This window comes from Daucus carota, chromosome 1 (assembly GCF_001625215.2).
Source record: "Daucus carota subsp. sativus chromosome 1, DH1 v3.0, whole genome shotgun sequence".
Taxonomy (NCBI): domain Eukaryota; kingdom Viridiplantae; phylum Streptophyta; class Magnoliopsida; order Apiales; family Apiaceae; genus Daucus; species Daucus carota.
In genome coordinates this window covers 46,588,352-46,610,342 of record NC_030381.2, presented here as the reverse complement: position 1 = coordinate 46,610,342, position 21,991 = coordinate 46,588,352, and the positions used below count along the sequence as shown (strand labels likewise).

Here is a 21,991-nt window from a genome sequence, read left to right as displayed (position 1 = left end):
ACTGTAATACTTCTAAAACAGTGGTAATAATAGTAGAATCATTTATTCATCCTGAATACAAAAAGTAGATATCTAACTTACACAATACACTTTTAATTCTCGATCAAAATAAGAAAATCAGAGGTAACAGAAAGTTCACACTCAATATATGCAGTCTCACAGAACCAAATAATATTCTTAGTAGAACATCAAAATTTCATCAACAATTCACCCTTGATATCAAGACAGCTGAAGAAGAAAAAAGTTGATTAAGATCAGGACATAAAAGAGAACTCTGCCACCTAAATATAGAGACTAAACACAGCAATTTAAATTTTACTACCACAGATAGTATTCAGAAGCTATTATGCAATATCATTTTCCAACCCTACAAATCCCTGGTTTTTCTGTCAACCATTAGAAGTATCAGATGTTTTTAGAACATGCGAATTTGTTAGCTTCCTTGAATCAACTAAGTTCCAGTACTTCTGGTGTGTTCCCGCCATTGCATGCAACCACAGTCTGTTCCATGATCAAATAAATAACCCGCCACGAAAATTAGTTCTTCATGTAAATATTATTTTGATAGATTTAGTTAATCATCTAGTTTAGGGTTCATGGGAAATCGCGGAAGAAGAGCAGCAGCGGCCATGATGATGTTATGGCTTGCTATGTTTGAAGGTTTGTTTGTTAATGTGGCAAATGCTCATTTAAATTATAATGAGGCTTTGACAAAATCACTTATATTCTTGGAGGCACAAAGATCAGGGAAACTCCCTCCGAATAATAGGGTTCCTTGGAGAGGTGATTCTGCTCTTGATGATGGTAAAGAAGCCAATGTAAGCCTCTGTGATTATCTATCTTCGACGTTTGTTATCGGATGTTAAGGTAATGGTAATTTTGTGTTTGGTGAATGTAGGTTGATCTGGTGGGAGGATACTATGATGCAGGGGACAATGTTAAATATGGTCTGCCTATGGCATTCACAATTACAACATTGTCATGGGCTGCTATATTTTACCAGAAAGAACTTCAAACTGCACGAGAACTCGAAAATGCCCAAGCTGCTATCCGCTGGGGGACTGATTATTTTTTGAAAGCCAGTGTTACCCCAGACACATTATATGTCCAGGTGAGTATGATAAGCAGCTTGTTTATCCCACATTTATGTTTAGACTTTAAGGTCTCTCTCATACAAGAAACCTTAAAGCAAAAGGATTTTTAGTGTGGGTCAATTTTGTTGATTGAAACTTACATATGTTGTTTGAATGGCATCATGATTAAATGCATAGGTAGGAGATCCCGACAAAGATCATCAGTGTTGGGTGAGGCCAGAAAACATGAAAACACCAAGAACAGTACTGAAGATTGATGCAGCTACTCCTGGAACTGAGATTGCAGCCGAAACTGCTGCAGCGATGGCTGCTGCTTCCATGGTCTTTAGAGGCGTTGATGATCCTTATGCTAATCGTCTCTCTGCCAAGGCGGAAGATGTACTAACACTGCTATCTACCAATTCATCACCACATTATTATTTTCTATAATTTCTCTTTAAAGCAATAAAAATTCACATGTTTTCGTTTCCTTGCATGCAGTTATTCAGATTTGCCAGAGACCACAGGGGGTCTTTTGATGGAGAATGCCCATTCTACTGCTCATACTCAGGCTCCAATGTAATTATGCTGATTTCCAGAAAGAATATATTCTGCGTAATCTATGCGTTTTAATATAATTACATTAGAGTGCTGCATGCAGGATGAATTATTATGGGCTGCAACATGGCTATTCAAGGCAACTAAAAACCAGATCTACTTCAAGTACATAACAGAGGAGGCCATTGCTGCTACTGTTGCCGAGTTCAATTGGGACCTTAAGTATTCGGGTTGTCAAATCCTCCTTGCTGAAGTAACGATCTCACTTCATCATAATATAGACAAATACACAAACTGAATGATTTCTTGGACACATTTTTCATGCTATGCTATAATTTAGTTCACCAGATTAATATTCGAACAAACAAATTGATGCAGTTATTTTGGCAAGGACAGAAAGAGTTTGAAAGCTACAAAGAACACGCAGATGGCTATATATGCTCCAATCATCCAGACAGTCCTTACCACCAGACTTTCATAACTCCAGGCGGTATGGTTCACCTCAGAGACGGTGCCAATGGTCAATATGTTACCGGTACTGCTTTACTCTTCAGTGTCTACGCTGATCTCCTAGCTCAACACAATCAATGTGTCAAATGCGGTGACAAAGAAATCACTAGTGCTCAAATATCTGATTTTGCTAAGAAACAGGTAAATCAACTATGGCCTATTTAATTTGCCAAGTGCAGATTTTTTTTCCTGAATACGTCGTAAATGACTAAATGTGCATGAATGCAGATGGATTATCTTCTAGGGGAAAATCCGCAGAAAAGATCATACATGGTGGGATTTGGTGTGAATCCACCAACACAACCTCATCACAGAGGAGCCTCAGTTCCGCCCCTGCCACCGAACCAAGAGGTGAACTGTGGCATGAGCTTTAATGACTGGTTCAATCCAAACAAACCAAATGTAAATGAGTTAACAGGAGCCATTGTGGGAGGGCCGGATAAAAATGACTCATTCCAGGATCTCCGGTCTGCTTCCTCCTACACTGAGCCTGTAACTTATTGTAATTCGCTGGCCGTAGGTCCCCTGGCCAAGCTAGCCGCTCATGCTCAAATGTGAAGCACACTCTAATAGAGCTAGTGTTCAATGGTGTGTTAATCATGATCAAGGCCCGTGTCAAGAAGCAACAAGAACATAATGATTAGCATGCATATTTTGCTGTTAGGCTGAGAACTGTATCATAAGTGTGTATCATGAGTTATTGTAATTGGTACTTTGTTTACATGTTAAGTTCAGAGTAATCTTCTTAGTCAACTCTATCGCCCCTGGCTTAAAACACATGAAAACTCTGTATCAGAGAGCTTCATCTTTAACCATGCACCGATTTACATTGTATCTATTCAGTAGGTCGGTAACCAATCAACCTATAACCAATGATTGCGCCTTGTAAACTCCAACACAATTTTCATTTTACAATAAATTTATTATTTATTATTATTATTATTCTGTACAATTATTTCCGTAATATGCAATTTATGATTAGAAAAAATGTCCAAAATATCCGTTGAGGGTGTTAATTTGTCCAAAATACACATTTTCACAAGCTGTCTAAATACTACTCCTCTTTCGTACTAATGAAATGTCATATCCACGTCATATGTTCAAATACTCTATTATCAATCTAGTTACTAGTATGTAATGTTGTAAAAAGCGGAAATCGAACTTAATTGGTGAACTCACGGAACAAGAATTAATCGGGAATTATTCGGATTGATCGATGATTAATCAGAGATTTAATGAGTTCGGCAAGTTACATAACAGGAATTAATCGGTGATTAATCACCGATTTTTCTAACAAGGCTAGTATCATAAATAATGGAGTATCACTTGATACTTGCTCTATGACGTATTATCTACCATGACAGAGTTAGTATCATAAATAAAGTATCACTTGATACTTACTCTATGGTGTATTATACTATTATCTACTATCTTAATACTCCTATCATTCTGTTAAAATTTTGAAATTTGCAAAAATTTGGACTAAATTCAATCGATTATAATTTCAATCAAAAATATGTTAAATTCGATTAATTTAATAGTTTTTTTAAAGATAATTTTTAATAGTTAATAGGTAGTCGAGTTTAGTTAAATTTGACCTCATTTGATCATATATATCCAATTATGACCATTTTTTGTTGATAAAAAATAATTTTAAAAAAATTCGCATCGAATTTCAGAAAAATTCATTTAGTTCGGATTGGCTTGAGGACGTAGGTACGTAACTGAGCTCAATAATTTTTCAAAACTCTAAGCTGGTTGTCTCATATTCATAGCCGATATCGGACTTTAACCGAAAAATCAGACATGGCGCCTAGGCCTAGTCATGCAGAACATGTTCAGTTTGGAGCAGACCATGTTGAGTTTGTGGCAGAATATACATGATCCTCGTTTTGTGAACGTGTTCAGTTTACAGAATGTATATAATCCCCGTTTACTCTAATATATATTTTATTTTATAATCAAAATATACAAGAACGTGTCAAAAAATATTAAAAAAACCAAACCTCTGGCCGTATCATAAAATTGTTTTCAAGGGAAAGATAAGATCTTGGTAAAGGTTGGGGGAACACGAGATTACACCATACTTAGATCAGGATAAATATAAAATTTAACTTGAGATTGCATTTTTTTTCTTCTTTTTTTAGTGAAATTTTTTTCATCCATATCCTCGGAAGATAATGACACAGGATAGGTGACTCAACAAAATAAATTATGTGCTTAATTGTAATATTTGTACCAAAAATTACCTGTTTAAACATCAATTAAAGATATGCCTGTAACTTTAACGGTTGATTTATGAACTTGCCTCTATCATTATCCTTTCTTATCTTATCGATAGAATACATTTTAAATCGATAATTATATCGTACTACAAAATTCAATTCACTCATCTAAAATAAAACAACAATATCTAGAAAACTCGGATCATTTCTAGTGTGGCATTGTACTGCACATATAAAAATAACACAGTTCTGAAAAATGATATAAACTTTATATTAAATAATGATTATTAACATAAAATATTAAATCTAAATAATTTTATCCCGCATAATTTTATTTTTTGTTAACCAGATGACATCGAATAAAAAAAACTGCTATAAATTCCTAAAAACTCGAATCAATATATAAGATAAAACGGTTTTTCTATGGTGTGCCCATGGGCACACAATAAGCACTAACTCCTATGAGTTTGGTGCATTTTTATTGGTCATCTAATCATAAATAAGGATGGCCCCCTGCATATACATCAAGTCCACCAATCAAAATCCACCAAATTTATCAAATTTAGTGCTTAATGTGTGCCCATGGGCACACACCAGAAAGACCCAAGATAAAAATATTTCTTGCTTCCCACTCAATATCAGGGCAAAAATAGAAAATCTTGATGGGAGATAGAGATATGATGACATGTATTGTATATCTATTTTCACTTTTGCCAGCTTTTATGTATCAACTCAAACCTGGATAAGGATGGAAAGTGGATAAGCCCCACCGTTTTAGTTTCATTACATTAAATATTAAATTTGTCCTTGTACTGTAAATTTGTAACTCCTTTTTCTTTATTTATTATTTCACATAAATAACCTGCTATAAAATTCTACATTTTTCATCATATAATAATCACTTGAAGCAACAAGAAAATTAACAAAGATGTTTCCTTTGAATGCTCTCTGTTATGCTTGCAAAGATCCCATCTTTTTTGTCAAAGATTGTGTCTTGTGATAGACCCATATCATAAAAAAAAAAAAAAAAGATTTTCTTGTTTTTGTTTGCTTTGATTGAGGAATAATTTTGAGGGTTTGATTTGGTTTGGTGGGTGGGTTGGTATATATTGATTCATGGGCTTGTTTGTGATGTCAATGTTGGATCATCAAGAAAAAGGGGTTCTTGAAAGTGATGATATGATGGTGATCAATGGTGAGAAGAAGAATGATGGGTGTTTTTTGAGTTCTTGTTCTAGAGATTCTTCTTCTATTGGGAAGAACAGTGATGAAGAGAATGAGAATGGGGATGAGGAGGAGGTGCAGAGTAGTTATAAGAAAGAGGAACATGGCTCTTTTGATTCTTTGCAAGCTTTGGAGGAGGCTCTTCCCACAAAGTGAGTTCTCTTTCTGTTTGTGTTTCGATTTTTTGTGATTTTGTTAAGGTTGTATCGTGTATGATCAAGTATGCATGTTCCTGTTTTGTTTTTTTTACTTTGTTTAGATAAGTTATGAAATGGTTTTGTTTCTGTTTATGTTTTAACTTTAGGATGTTTTGCTTGTGGGAAAAAAAAGTATTTTGACTGTCATGTGTTCTGATTATAATGAGTTTAAATTGTGAGTATCTTGTTATTGATCTTTTTGGATTTCCCAAGCTGAGGTGTGTGTTGAGATTTTAGGTTTGGTCAGAGATTGAGACAGGTTTATGCTTAACATCGAGTATCAAATTGTATTGCCCATTGCTGGGAAGTTTTGCTGTAAGGAAGAGCATGTAGATTTAATTGAATGAAACAGTCATAAATTACGTTTTTAAGTATATTAAGTGCAATAATTCAAACCAATAGTAGTTGTGGTATTTGGTTTTCAAGTTGCCCGCTGATAATTGTGATCTTTGCTGGTGCACAAGACTCTGTGTCAGTAGGATGATGAGGTCTAATATTATCCGACATGTATTTTTGGCTCTTGAAAAGGAAAAAGTTCAAAGGAAATAGGTATTTAGGTAATCAGGTTTATCGTTTTGCATGAAATTGTGCACTTCTTTCACGATTTATTTGATTTTACGTGAAAAACAAGATATCACGTCATTCTACTCGTTTCTTTATGTTTTTGGCTCTTGAAAAGGAAAAAGTTCAAAGGAAATAGGTAATTAGGTAATCAGGTTTATCGTTTTGCATGAATCGTGCATTTCTTTCACGATTTATTTGATTTTACGTGAAAAACAGATATCACGTCATTCTACTCGTTTCTTTATGTTTTTGGCTCTTGAAAAGGAAAAAGTTCAAAGGAAATAGGTAATTAGGTAATCAGGTTTATTGTTTTGCATGAAATCGTGCATTTCTTTTACGGTCATTCTACTCGTTTCTTTGTCTGTACTGATCTTTATGTAGAATGTTGGGTTTCAAATTATTGCTAAATGAATGCATTTTGATTCTAATGGTTGCAGAAAGGGAATGTCAAGATTTTACAAAGGGAAGTCAAAGTCGTTCTCCAGATTATCAGATGCTTCCTTGTGCTCGTCCATCACTGAAATATCCAAGCCTGAAACGCAGTATGACAGAAGAAGGAAAAATTCGCTGGCAAAAAGTCTTGTCATTGATAAACACTGTAGTTCACTGCTCAAAACCAACGCCAAAGTGTTTAAGAAATCCAAATTCAGCAACTCTAGGCAGAGCACTCTGGCATTGGCTGTTGCGATGACCAACAGTCCTAAGAACAGTGATACTGTAGAGAATCAAGACCCTCCTTCGTATTCAAGTGTGTCCCCACATTACTCACAAGTAAGACGATCTAAGTTTCACAGTTTATGCAGCACATCTTTTGCTGATTTGGAACAATGTGCTTCCCTGAAGACTTCAGCTCCCCTATGATGATTCCCTTCGTCGGAACTAGGGGAGTCCGTATAGCTAAAGTATATTAAGTGAGGTTTATGCATCTTGCCTTTGCATAATTTGTAGTTGAGAATTTTCCGTCAGCTTTGGTTTTAACATTAAGGCTACAGGCTCTTACAGTTTGTCTATATCTGTTCTCTTGATCAGCTTCTTTGTCCTTGAATATGCTTGAATGAAAATGGACTACAGAGATTTAGACATTGAGTTACATGCTGATGGTATTCGGAGTGGTTATATTAGAACCAATTTTGAGTTTCCGTATAATAATGCACTATGAATCTGAAAATCATCAGCTGGATCATTACTTGCTATTTATCGATGCATCCGGAAATTATATCTAAAGACTTGTCTTGCACATGTTTGTCAATAGCTTACAAGTTTCAACTTAGAGGGTATGTATGATCCGAAATTTATTTTATTGGATTCCTCGGCAAATTTGAGCTGGTTTTAACACCCTTTGCTGTGAATTTAAAGGGGTCGGAGCGACGGACCAAACTTGTACTAAACTGAGATGCTCAAAATAAACATCAATGGAGCTATTTTTAAAGCTAAATATGCGTGTGGTACGTGCTGCCCTTCTAGTTTGGACCACAATGGCCAAGTGGCTTAATGCTGAATGACTTGGGCAAGAAACTCTGCATCGATACTAGGATTTCATATATCTTGCATGATATGAATTCGTGTGTTCATTGTGAAAAAAAAAAAAAAAAAAAAAGAGAATTCGTGTGTTCATTTTTCGTAGTTTCTGCATAAGATTCGAGTAACATACTCATTCACAGATACTTGGTGAAAGAAGAAGACGGTAGATTGCCTGAATATTTAACACGGGTGACTCCTGATCTCTGTTCTAAAATCAATGATTTTAATCGCCTGTTTAGTTCATGTTCCATATTTTGCCAAGCTGATAAAATCTCCGATTAATTCCCGATCAATTTAATTAGTCTCCGAATAATTCAATTAAAATATGATTAATCTCGCTTTTTACAACACTATTCTTGAAGGACAACATCTATGTTAATTCATCTAAGTTAATTGGCATCATCAGCGTCATGCCGTCAACTCCAACCAGTGATTCGGAGCCAAATCATTGGGTCTGTTTGTTTAGCAGGAGCTGCTTCCAATTTCTGCTTCTCTTGACCTGTTTGTGTAAATAAGTAGAAATACTTTTAAAAAGCTAAAAATGCTAGTTTCTCTCTGACATCTTCTACTTCTACTTCTTTTCCAAACACTTTATTAACTTATTTATTTCTCGCTTCTACTCCACTTCTTTAATATAAGCAAGAAGTCACTTTTTTTAAACTAACCCAAATGGCCCTATTGTTCTACTGAGGAATCGATTCTAACTTCTCTAACGAGAGAGTTCGGTCGGTTCAATTTTGAGATTCGGTTCAAAATCAAATCATGTCGAACTAATTCGTAATCTGTTGTTTTTTCAAATTGAACAATTTAGTTTCGATTTTCCAAAAACTAATTATTATTATTTGAAAATCTTGAACTATAAATGAAGTAGAAATTTGCATTCACTTTCTCCTCAATAAAATCAGCTCTGCAATTATAGTGGTAACGAAATAACGAAATATCAAGCTTCGGAGATGTTGATCTTCTGAAGAAAACCTCTAAAGTTTAAAGAACATGCTGCTTAATAATTTGTAACCTCACCGGGAGATTAATCATGTGCTGGTGAAGAGTACGTGTTCATAACCGCGCGGTTTCATGTAAAAATTACAAATCTTTTGATATATGTTAACCACCAAAATCATAATCCAATAATCATGAAATCGATTATATTTAAGTTTTAAATTCATAAGAAATTAAAATGAGAACGGTACTATTTCTCCGTTTCAAAATATATGTCGTTTTACAAATCCTACAAATCCTGGTAAAGCCGGATGTTTTTTGTGCTCATCAGGGCGTTGCTTTGTTATGTTTTGTTTTCTTATTTAAACATGGAAAATGCTAGATACTCAAAAAAAAATCCCAATTTTTTCCCCAAATGCTAGTCGACGATAATCCCCGAAAATAAAAAGTAACCTTTATGTAATTACCAAAACTAGGGAGTAAAGAAGATTTACATTCTAAGCAAGAGATGGTTTCCACAACAATGAAGGGGGAACTGTCTAATAAACAGTACTGGTAAGTATGATTGAAGAGGAGTTGTATATAATGAGCAAGTTATGGCTCCACAAGTGCATTATTTCTGAGCAGAAGCTCAGTGCTTGCTCCCACCTCAAAATGTGCACCCAACTTCATAAAACCTCCCCATATGCCAGTGCCAGATACAGGAGCAGAGGTCCCATATCCTTGTGCCAAAGCTACTACTTGCTTTTTCATAAACTACACCAGACATATAATGCACCATAGTACATGCAGATCCAGATTCAATACTAAATCTGTCCATTTCTTGCAGGCTGCAATAATTGGTTCTACTTACTTACATATTTTTTATACAGTATTTTTTGAGATGATCTTGAGAGCCTAAGCAAGGTACATTAATAATACTGATTACCTTGCGAGATTTGGTTTAGTGACTGTTCTGAGAGATCACCTCTCCAAATTTTAGGAACAGCTGAGCATCTGAGGTGCTCATGGATGAGCAGTTTACCAAGTGAGGGGCCTTGAGATTTGCGTACTCATCCTTGTAGCAGGGGACTTTGGCAGATGGATCTGTGAGCGAGGGGACTAGGGTGGATTCTTTTGTTGGCACTACTGCAGCGATTGAGATGCTACTGAGCATGCGGACCACTTCATGCATTGTTGGCCGATCAGTTGGTTGCCTTTTGCTGCAGAGAAGGGCGAGCTGGAACACTTTTTTAACGTCGTTGAGATCCTTGCATGTAGTTGTTATGTCCGGATCAACAGTATCCATTACTGTATTGTTTGCCGTCTTGGATAAAATCTGATATACACATGATGGGTTAAGGGTTTACAACTAGACATAAATTTTATAGAAAATGCAAGTAATATTCATAGTCAAAGACAAATAATAAAGTCAGATCCATAAATGAATTTTTGAACAAAAAAGTGAATAACTGAATGCAAGGCTAAATAATTTACATAAACTTGAAGATAAAATGCTCACCAGATGATGGAGGTTGCATTCATTATCCACTGCTTTTCTTCCCGTTAGCAACTCAAGTAGCACAATCCCATAGCTATAAACGTCAGATTTCTCAGTAAGACGCGAAGTGCGAGCATACTCTGGATCTATATAACCAATGGTGCCCAAAACATAAGTAGAGGTGTAAGATTTGGTTGTGCATAAACTCTTGGCAATACCAAAGTCCGTGAGGTGAGCCTCTAAATCCTGGTCCAGAAGTATGTTCGATGACTTTACATCCCTATGAATAATCCGAGGGCTGCAATCATGATGAAGATATGCAAGGCCTTGGGCAGCACCAAGTGCTATTCGAAGACGGGTGTCCCAGTCCAGCTTTTTTTTCTTGGTAGGGCCTTAAGAACAGATTTAAAAATTTTATTAATAAAAAGAATGAAACTCGCCTAGTCCAGCCGAAGGAGAGATGGAGAACGTATAAGTAACCTAGCTTATGCATAATAAAACCAAAGCCCTTTCTACACATGGTGCCTAATACCCCCTTATTACACTGAAGCATATTGATGCTTTGTGGTTTTTAGGCAAACAAATAAGATTTTAATTTGTTTCTTATAGACACCTATCAATATCAGATAAACATGCAACTTTGCAGAATGCAAAACTCTGTACACTCACCATGAAGGAGATCCCAAAGGCTACCGTTTTCCATGTAGTCATAAAAAAGCAGGTTTCCTGATTGAGACAGTGAATATCCTTGGAGGCTGACTAGATTACGATGCTTGATGCTCCCAACAGTCTCAAGCTCCGTCTCGAATTCCTTAAGGTACTGTGGACAATGAGTATACAGTTTTTTTACTGCCACTGGTCTGCAATTCTTAAGGACACATTTGTACACGGTGCTCGATGCACCATATCCAATTATACACTTCTCACTCAGGTTCTCCGTCATTCTCATAATATCCTCATACACATGAAGGGCCATGTTCATGTTAAGTATCACAAGTTTTGGAGCTGAGTAATTAACTGTGAACAATAGCCATAAAACATTTAGTAGCTATTAAAGTTCCAGAGATTTTGTCGGTCAAATAAGTATAGTATCACAAAACAACTGTACCTGGTTTGTCAAGTGATCCACTGATGAAAGGTGCTTGATTTTGTGGCCGGCATGCTGCTACTAAGATCATGAACAGAATCAGCAGTGCACCCACAGCAATCCCCAAAATAGCTGCTTTAGATATCGTTGCTGTGTCCAAAATGAAAATGGTAAAGATATTGCAGCATTTGCTCCAATTCTTACAAAGATCTAAGTTCGCGCCATTAGAGGTAGATTTTAACTTTACAATTACACATCCGTATATGCTTGCAGTACTTAATTACAATATCACAATTAAAAGAATCTACAATGTAAATGTACTGGTAGCGTTATGTTTGCTAAAATATTTTAGTTCAGAATACTCTCCACCAAATTAATGGCGAGCAAATGGATAAATTGAGAAAATATAAAAATAAATAAAGATGATAAGATACTAAAGATCCTAGTCAAAACAACTTTCTTTCAAATGCTTGGTACTTAGTAGAGTTGAATAATTTTCATTCACCACATAAGAAATGTATACTACTGTTAACATTTCAATATTGCAACCTGACTTCTTGATGACAATTATTAAATTTTTTCATAATCCTTAAAAGTCAAATTCATTCTAAATACACTACTTGCAAAGAACATGGTAAAATATGAAGACAGATAACTGTTTCTATTAAATTCAGAACTCAGTCTTTAGTAAAATATCCACATAGTGCAGATGAGCACTGGAGAGAATAATTTTCATAGAGCAGTACTCTTATTCAAAATAAGCTAGTAGATGAGATTGCTGCCAGATGATAAACATGCTAACCTCGTCTGGCTGACTGAGACGCATGACAAGGAGTCCTCAGCCAAGAGCCGCAAAGACCTGGATTCCCTAGGAAGCTGTGAATAGGAATAGTTAATACTCTTCAAAGCACACAAGAAAGTCATCATAACTCATAAGGTTTACTCAAAGTGAAGTGAGTTGATTATCTAACCTCTCTGGTGAGAACCTCGAGAAGTTATTACCAATAGGAATATCCCCGGCTAGGTTGTTGTAGGAAACATTCCTGCAAATATAATATAAGATTAATTCAACCGCAACATCACATACCCACTTGGAAACAAGTAATAAGACATTAGGGGGATGGTGAACCCACAAATTAGTAAGACTGAGACAATTGGCTAATGACAACACATCCCCAGATAACTTGTTGTTCTCCACGTTCCTGTTATTCATACAATGGAAAAATGGATCAGATAAGAATTTGTCAGTTGTCCTTGTATAAGGAAGAGGATATATGTGTAAGATATAAATGTTTGCCAGGCAAAAATTCAATAAGGATCTAGAAAATACATATCTATTCACAAGCAGGCAACCACACTAATGTAAGCAGATTAACTGTTCTCGTGAAGGATTGAAGAGTTGCAGAACTTACAGCATGAAGATATTCTGAAGCTGAGCCAGTTCGTCGGGAATGGGACCAGAAAGATTGTTATGTGAAAGATCTCTATGATGCAAAGTAAAAGGGTTGAAGTCTAAATCAATAAATTACATTGTTTAAAAATAACAGAATTATAATAAAAGCACTCACATCTCCATGACACTTCTTAAATTACCAAACTCTGCAGGTATATCACCGGTTAAATAGTTTTTGCTTAGATTCCTGGCACATTGCGAGTCAGATATAAGGATTGATTAAAAATTCAAGAAGAATTGCTTTGGGTTTTTCATTACACTATTAAAATTAAGGTTTTAACTCACAATTTTAGAAGATGTTCCAGGTCACCGATTGGTGAAGGAATGGCACCGGTTATCCTATTATTAGAGAGATCCCTAGTTGAATAAACAAACAAAAGTATCAAAATTAAATCCAAATAACAGCTACAGTTGTCAATATGTAACTGTCTGGGCATTACAGTAGACATTAGGGAGTTCTTGTTCACTGAAATGTGGAACAAAAAAGGATTTCATACTCACAGTGTATCCAGATTACCAATTTTGGATAGTTCAATTGGAATTGGACCCTTGAGATTGTTGGAAGAAAGATTCCTACATATTATAGGATAAAATTAATTGTGAATTCCAGCTTCTAACGAAGAAAAATTTAGAACAATGAACAGCGACAAACCGACAACATGATCAGTACACCGGAAAAACTTGACCTTGACTGCAAAGAAATATGTAGAAAGGACATTAAGCAAGGTCGACGAGTGTCTAGCAGAACTCACAAGTATGTCATGCTTTCAAGCCTTTGAAATGAAGGAGGAATTGTTCCACTAAGCTTGTTCCCATGGACGTTCCTGCCACCAGTTTTGAAAGTTACTTAAACGCTAGACACGTTGTATAAAAGTTAAAATCCAATGTCATAGACAGGGACTAACAAGCTGTTGAGATTAGTGCAAGAGCTGAGATTATCTGGTAGAGGCCCATCAAGATTGTTATTGGCAACATTCCTGCAAGCATGCAGTGCAAAACAGAGCATCAGCAAGTAAACCAAACAGTGAATTCAAAATATAGCATCAAGTAAACAAGTATTACAAGTCAAACAAATTTGTGAGCTGTCCCAGTGCTGGTGGAATATGGCCAGTGAGCTTATTATCATTTAGTTCCCTGCAATAAGGTCATCACACACTTAAGAGGATATTGTATATAGCACATATGAGAGATTGATGAAATTTAATCGTGCAATTCGTCTATGACATGACTTTACAACCAGATAAGTGATGTATACTACGATAGCACTTCAGCTGCATAATTCTAGTGAACATACAACGGCCGAATAACATGTGTAGTATTCATACAGATAGTGGAGCTTTGTCATATTTCCAAGCTCTGGGGGAATAGCACCAGACAATTTGTTTCCATGCAGATACCTAATACAAATTCAGATATTTTCAGACACCAACATAACATACTTTACGATAGTGTCTAAAACTGTAGATATTAATGGAGAACTTGTGGCGTGCATTAAATATAGTGATACATACATCTTTAATGGTACAGGAAACTCATAAAGCAGAAGCTACTAAGATCTGAACCCACTACTACCCCTACAAAAACCTTTATATGTTATAAATGTACACCGGATAGTACTTACAATTTCTCTGTGTACGTCAAGTTTCCTAAAATGGGAGGAATAGATCCTGTCAAATTGTTGCAGCTTAAATCCCTGAGTAGGGGGAACACAACATTAATAATTTCCCACATCTTGAGCATTTGAAATACATAAACACACACACACACACACACACACACACACACACACACATATCTATAATACAATATATAACTATTTTCCTGTGGTGGAAGTATCATTTGGATGACTGATCAAGGAAAAACACTTACAGAACTGCAAGTGCCTGCATAAGGCCAATCACATATGGAATTTCCCCAGATAATCGATTTCCTTGCAAAGATCTATAATGCACCATGTCAATATTACTACCACTTCAATATTAAAAATGAAACTGAGGAGCATGCACTCACAAAGTAGCTATTTGCAAGAACCCGATATTGAAAGGAATTTTTCCTGTTAGATTGTTGTAAGACAAGTCCCTGAAATAGATCAGTAATACATAACTGTAAGTTACATATGTAATACATCAAACGCAATTTTAAATAGCTAGTTAATTAGAAGAGATATCACATACAACACTTGAAAGGCAGTACAATTGCCTATGTTGGCAGGAATTGCACCAGACAAACTGTTGTTTCTGACATCACTGCAGACATCATCGTGTAGAGTATCAAAGGGTATATTCATTGCAAAAGAATCAACAAACATAGCATAAAATTACCAAGGGTCCGTAAATTACTTACAAATACCACAAGCCCGTGAGCTGACACATATCAGCTGATAGTGATCCACCCAAGTTGTTGCCTCTCAGACCTCTGCATGCACTCACTCACAATTAAATTATATTCACAAACAAATATTCAACAACAAAAGTCAATAGCATATAACAAATCTGTTAAAGAATTTATCTGATATCTACTTACAGATATTGTAAAACTTCATTCCAGTACAGAAGTCGTGGTATTTCCCCACTAAGCTTATTTTGTGCGAGGTCTCTACACACAAATGCCACAAACCATATGAATGTGTTCACTTCAAACATAACACCTTTCGAGCAGAATACAAGGGACATGTGATAACTTACAATATTTTAAGGTTTGGAATCTGCGAAAGCGTTGAGGGGATTGGTCCAATCAATTGATTGTTCTTCAAAATGCTGAAAAATTATCTTACCTTAAAAAATAAATAACCAAAAATTTCAGTCGCAAAATGTGGAAGAGAAATGCTTGGTGGTTAAACTTACAGGTTTTCTAGTTGCTTTAACTTAGATATAGAAAATGGTATATCGCCATTCAATTCATTAAAAGACAAATCCCTACAAAACAAAAACCATTTTAGTTTTAATTAAGTTGACTATCAAATAAGTGTACAACAATTCATAGAACCAGTAAAAAAGTTCGATCTTCCATTTAACAATATATTCAGTTCAAGAATTTCCGAGAGTCAGAAAAGATGCTACTTACAAGCTCTTCAAACCAACACAATCCCCAATCTCATCAGGTATTTGACCAGAGAGAAGATTTCCCTTCAAATCTCTGTTCACAAGGTAAATATTATGAATAAAGCCTACATATTTAAGAACAGTTTGAAATTGAAAAGTATATGTTTAAGCAAAACAAAAAAAAACATGGCATGAGAGAGTGAAATAGACAGTACATAGAGAGTAGGCCTTTAAGATCTCCAATAGAAGTTGAAATCTCTCCACCAAGATTCAAGCTAGAAAGATTACTTCACATAAAAAACAAAGAACCAAAATTAAAATACAATTACCAAAAAAATCACAATTTATATTTACAATATTTGTTAAACATACAGTGCAGCCACATTGAAGGTGACATTGTCACAAGTGACTCCCCTCCAAACACAGTAGTCTGAAGAAGGTGAATCTGTCCAGTCATATAACACATTATCTTTATCTCTAAATGACTTCTTTATCTCCAACAATGTTGCCCCTTTTTCAAACCAACACAAAACACAACATAAATAAGTACAATGTTCCTTAAATCATTACAAGATAATGTAATAAACGTGGTGTTTATGGAATATAATAAGTTGGATAAAAAAGTCAAGACATAGAAAAACAAGAACTAATGCAAAAGTACTAGAATAGTAATAAATTTGTTTTAAACATAAACACAAGCTCACCATCATTAGAGTCCACCAAGCAGAAGCTCAAACAAAATGTAAGAAGCACAAATAGTAGCTGAAACAAAGATGCCATTGACATAAAGATGAGATTTTTAGAGCAAACACTCAACTTTAATGCACATTTGAGGGTTCATGAATCACAACTAGATATCTGTTCTATATGCATATAATTTTGAAACCATCTTTCTTTGCTCTGGAAGAGAGAGATGAGGAATCTAATGTTATGGGTTTGCAGAGAGTATGGTGAAAGTAGTACTCTGGGGGAGAGAGAGAGAGAGAGAGAATTATGAGAAGAAAAAGTTAAAAGATGGTTCTGGCAATGTAGCAGAAGAAGGGCCTGCAAGAAAGCTCAGTACTCTTTAATCTCTCTCTCTCTCCCTCTCTCTCTGTGGTGTATTTATAATGGTAAGATGTGTATGCAAGTAGAGGAATATATACAGTTATGGTATTTTTCTTTTTTTCTGCAAAGAAGAGTATGGTAATGTAAGTAGCTGGAGGGAGCAGCTTTTGAATAAGTCACATTACATTATTACAGTGGCAGTGTATATATATTTACATGTATGAATGAGTATTGAGTTGGTGTTTTAAATACTGGGGTGAGGGGGCTCTTTTCTGATCCCTACTTCATCATAAGTCACTGTCCTCCTCCTTTCATTATCTGCATTGGGGAGAGAGAAAACGTAACAGTTAGAGAGAGAACATGACAGAATATGTATCTTTGGGTGGGCTTGTTTGGATGGGCTGCTCCAAAATGACTAGTTAAAATCTTACTCCCTCCGTCTCTCAGTAAAATGTAGTTGTGTAATTTATTTTTATAATTTTCTTTTTTTTTTTAAATTAAAATTTGGATGTTATATTTTTACTCAGAAAAAGAAAATCTCAAAAATAAGTTACGGAACTATATTTTATAAGAGCATTGAAATGCGTGTCGAGCAATTGAAAAAAAAATATATACAATTAAATGGGATAGAGGAAGTATGTTTATCACAAATTCTTTTTTATTTTTTATTCTTATGTTATTTTAATATAATATATACAATAACTTGATGACCTGATAGAAATTTTCCTGTCACTGTTTTTAGATACTTAACCTTTTTATTTATGGCCAAGCAAAAAAAAATATTGTTTGCATATGTAAAACCAGTCTTCTAGATATTATTAATTCAAAAATTATTTTGATAATATATATCATGTTTGACTGCCACGGGGTACTTCTTTGGCCAACTCAAAGTCGCTTATTTGTACGGTTGGTATGAAGAAATTATATGACTACTTGTGACTTATAAGCATATATACAATGCGTAGAAATTGGTGATTAAAACTAATTGGTTGTTGGGATTTATCCAGAATTATTAGAGATTTAACCAATTCACTTTAACTAGATATTTATAATAACTGAAATTTATAAAAATATTATTAAATTAAAGTTAGTGATTTTGATATATTTGATATTATAAAAAGACTATGACAGGTTAAAAATGTGAATTATATTTTTTATAAATTTAAATTTGACGATATAGAAGTATAAATTTTAGCCAATAAATTTAGAGAATCATATTAGAATTTGCGTTGGATTATCTTTTTATGTACTTGGTGCTGGAGATTAACGTTCGTATACTTTAACATAAATTATGGTTGTATAATCTAGGGAATTTCTATTTGTACGAATGGAACTTAGAACTTGGAAGTTGGAACTAGCGTGAAAAAATTAATGATATTTCTTTTATCTTTTGAGTTATTTCGTCGGATCGGTCGTTCAAACTCTTTGGTCCGTATCCAAACCCGATGAAAAAAATGATCCCATTTCTTATGGACTCGTTGAGACTTGAGAATGATTCTGATCTAATTTATGGTCTATTAGAAGTAGCAGCCACTCTGGTGGGATCCTCGCAGACACAAAAAGATTGCAGTCTTTATCTGAGTATGAGAAAATTCTAACGTGCTATTTGAAAATTGTTGTCACAAAATACTAAAATCTAAATTGCCATAATTTAGGTTTTTCTTGAAAAGTAACCAATCTTGATATCTTAATAATTATTCCATCCCTTTTATTTTATATGCGCTCTTATAAAGTAATTAAATATCTCAAAACATTTTAGTTGAATATTATACTTTCTTTGTATCTTTAATAATTATAGTAAATTAAACAAATTATTTGATTCACAATCTAATTTGAATCGAAGTGGATTAATTAAGATTTAATTTGAGTGAAAGAGAGAGTGGGCAGAAGTCACATGCAATGCGTTTCTCCTGCATGAAATGGCTGTTTAACAACACATTGTTCCCTGTCACGTGCCTATTTATTGCTTTTGTATTTAAGGTTTCCCGTCCCCACGTGCCCGTTCATTTATAATTTTGTCCACAGTTTTTTGTTTTTCATAAAAGAAGACGTAGAATATATTATATACTGTTTTTTACATATTTATTTTTTTTATACAATCATATTTTTGGAAACAAGAAATGGTTTATTAACGCCAATGAATACTTAAAAATGAATGTTAAATTCTTTATATTTTATAATATCTGGTAATAATTTCAGAAAGTGCTCTCTAAATCTTCTTTATTGATGTTCAAATTACCGTGAATGAAATGTGTAATTATACGGGATTTTCGAAAATAATACTGGAGGCAAACTAGCTGCACCTTGATATAAGAACAGGTTAATGTGGTTAATTAGAGGATGAAATTACTGAGAAAAATTTCTATAATAATGAGTTAAAAAGTAAATAGTGAGCATCAAAACATTTCTTAAAGTAAATAATGAGTACCAAAACATTTTTCCTCTTATTTTAAGTTGGTGAATCATTTTCCGAGTTAATTTCACATTATCATAATTTTCTATTTTAATATTATCAAATTAACAGTTTTGCTCAAAAGTTTTTGGCATAAAATCATCTTTGCAACATAAGCGTTGTTTGAGCAAACTTAAAAAATATGATTTCCAAATTTTAAAAAAGTGATTGTTCGCCTAAAGTAAAAAAATTGATTAAAAATGAGAAGTAAATAAGTTAATAAAATGTTTGAAAAAGATGTATATGTTGTGAATGTGAGAAAAAAGTTAGCCCTTGACGGGACTTGATTTTTGAGAAATAAGATTATCTTTACGTGGATGACAAAATTTGTTTACATGTCTACTAAAAAGGTTTCAAATAGCCTACTTCTTCGTCGAAAATTGAATCACAGTATAACTTTGTATTTTTATGAGTATATGATTAATTATGATAATACTGGATTTAACAGTCCTCTATATGAACTTTGACAAGTTTTTTCTATAAACAAATAAAGGCTTCAAATCATTATTAATTTCTAACAAATAATAATCTAATAAAAAGAGCCTTTGCAAACCGCACATTTTTTCAAATTTTTTATACAAAATAATGACCTCCTGAAAATTTGAAATATTGAAAAACGGCTCGGGGATCGTTATTTTTCAACAAATACTCACCTAAACCTAAAACAGTTGATAGGACTTGGGGCCTGGGGGGTGACACTATGTTATATAAGTCGGGTCTTTTATGTTGATGCATTGGGCCGGATCGACTCAATCTTTTGGTTTATACTTATGGTATGAATGGTACGCAGAGATGACAGTTTTACCTGACCCGTTTCGACCCGATTGGATCTATCTGAACCCGATTTGTTTGGATCTGGATCTGGATCCTATTTTTATACCCGAAAGAATTTGGATCTGGATTTGGATCTGGATTTGGATCTCAGGTGTTCCGAACCGAGTCCCGACCCGAAACCCGAAACCTGATTTAAACCCGATCCGAACTCGAAACCAGATAAAAACCCGATACAAAATATTATATATATATATACACACACACAGTATATTATGTGTTTAATGTGAAGTACTCCCTCCGTCCCATTTTAACTGCTTTTGACTTTTTTACACGTATTTTAAGATATTAAAAAAATCACATTTAAATATAATTATTCTTTATAAAATTTATATCAAATAAAAGTTTAGAATCTAAACTTTTATTTGATATAAGAATTGAATTTTTTTATTAAGCGTAGACATTGTCATTTTACACCTCAATATATGTGTTAAAAAGTCAAACATCAGTTAAAATGGGACAGAGGGAGTATATGTATTGAAATACGAATTTTTAATGGTGTGCCCAAGGGCACACAATAGTCACTAACATTCATGAGAATACTAGCTTTTGATTGGTGGATGGATAATAAATGAAATGGCCCCCCTGCATTCACATCAATTCCACCAATCAAAACAAGCCATTTTCATGAAAGTTGGTGATTCTTGTGTGCCCTTGGGCACACATTAGAAAGACCGATTGAAATATTATGAATTGTTAGGTACAAAATATTAACATTTTACTTAATTTTATATGCCCAATACAGAATTTATATTCATTTCATCAATATTTTTCTCAATTATTGTGCATTAAAAATCTAAATATAATAAAAATATAAAATATAAATGATAAGTTGAATGATTGTATACAGTTAAGTTAACATGTTTCACGTGTTTATTGTATTATACGAAACTTGTATAACTCTTTTTATGTTCCTAAATTTTAAAAAAATCAATCATCGCATTTTTTATAGATATATAATTTTCAATTTTTATTTAATTTTATATTTTAAATACCCGAATTAGACCCGAACCCGAACCGAAACCCGAAAAAACCCGACGAATCAGATCTGGATCTTCATTTTCCAGACCAGACCAGACCCGACCCGTTTTCATCCCTAATCATATGATTCTTCTTTCAAATCACACATTTTCTCACATGGCCGTTGAACTGGATGAGATCCTGGCGATGATACACACGTAACTTACTTCCTTTTTCTTGGCAGGAAATGAGCACTTAAATCAGCTCCAATTCGCCTTGTACTTTCAAGACTTGGTGCGACTTTTGAACGGTAGAATAGTTGCCATTTTCCGAGTTAATTTCACATATCATAATTTTCTATTATAATATTATCAAATTAACGATTTTGCTCAAAAGTTTTTGGCATAAAATCGTCTTTGCAACATAAGAGTTGTTTGAGCAAACTTAAAAATATGATTTCCAGACTTAAAAAAAATAATTTCTTGCTTAAAATAAAAAAATGGATTAAAAGTGAGAATTAAATAAGTTAATAAAGTGTTTGGAGAAGACGTATATGTTGTGAGAGAGAAGTTAGCGATCTCAGCTTATTAAAAGCGTTTGACAGAACTTGATTTTTGAGAAATAAGATCATCTTTACGTGGGTAATAAAATTTGTTTACATGTCTACTAAAAAGGTTTCAAATAGCCTACTTCTTCGTCGAAAATTGAATCACTATATAACTTTGTTTTTTTTTTTTGTATATGATTAATCACGACAATACTGGATTTAACAGTCCTCTGTATGAACTTTGACAAGTTTTTTCTATAAACAAATAAAGGCTTCAAATCG

The 21,991-nt window shown here is 34.1% G+C and overlaps 3 protein-coding genes across 3 annotated transcripts; 2 read left to right on the top strand and 1 right to left on the bottom strand.

Annotated features, from left to right (window-relative positions):
- Positions 1-387: 387 nt before the first annotated feature.
- Positions 388-3,032, top strand: LOC108197820 (endoglucanase 16). The gene is made up of 7 exons (XM_017365532.2): positions 388-818; positions 899-1,111; positions 1,272-1,472; positions 1,575-1,652; positions 1,735-1,884; positions 2,010-2,282; positions 2,370-3,032. Exons 1-7 carry the CDS (start codon positions 597-599, stop codon positions 2,697-2,699), a joined length of 1,467 nt encoding a protein of 488 aa, XP_017221021.2. The 5' UTR covers positions 388-596; the 3' UTR covers positions 2,700-3,032.
- Positions 3,033-5,266: 2,234 nt separating this feature from the next.
- Positions 5,267-7,443, top strand: LOC108213809 (protein OXIDATIVE STRESS 3 LIKE 1). The gene is made up of 2 exons (XM_017385600.2): positions 5,267-5,742; positions 6,789-7,443. The coding sequence occupies exons 1-2, from the start codon at positions 5,483-5,485 to the stop codon at positions 7,210-7,212; spliced, it is 684 nt and encodes a 227-aa protein (XP_017241089.1). The 5' UTR covers positions 5,267-5,482; the 3' UTR covers positions 7,213-7,443.
- A 1,801-nt stretch (positions 7,444-9,244) lies between these two features.
- On the bottom strand, positions 9,245-16,982 carry LOC108223582 (LRR receptor-like serine/threonine-protein kinase ERECTA). The gene is made up of 27 exons (XM_017397946.2): positions 16,577-16,982; positions 16,245-16,383; positions 16,088-16,159; positions 15,895-15,966; positions 15,675-15,746; positions 15,516-15,587; positions 15,355-15,426; positions 15,175-15,246; positions 15,006-15,077; positions 14,842-14,910; positions 14,701-14,772; positions 14,453-14,524; positions 14,157-14,228; positions 13,894-13,965; positions 13,737-13,808; positions 13,584-13,655; positions 13,333-13,404; positions 13,117-13,188; positions 12,947-13,018; positions 12,791-12,862; positions 12,512-12,580; positions 12,350-12,421; positions 12,181-12,254; positions 11,400-11,528; positions 10,961-11,308; positions 10,313-10,683; positions 9,245-10,129 (listed from the first exon to the last, which is right to left on the bottom strand). Exons 1-27 carry the CDS (start codon positions 16,656-16,658, stop codon positions 9,755-9,757), a joined length of 2,952 nt encoding a protein of 983 aa, XP_017253435.1. The 5' UTR covers positions 16,659-16,982; the 3' UTR covers positions 9,245-9,754.
- Positions 16,983-21,991: the final 5,009 nt, after the last annotated feature.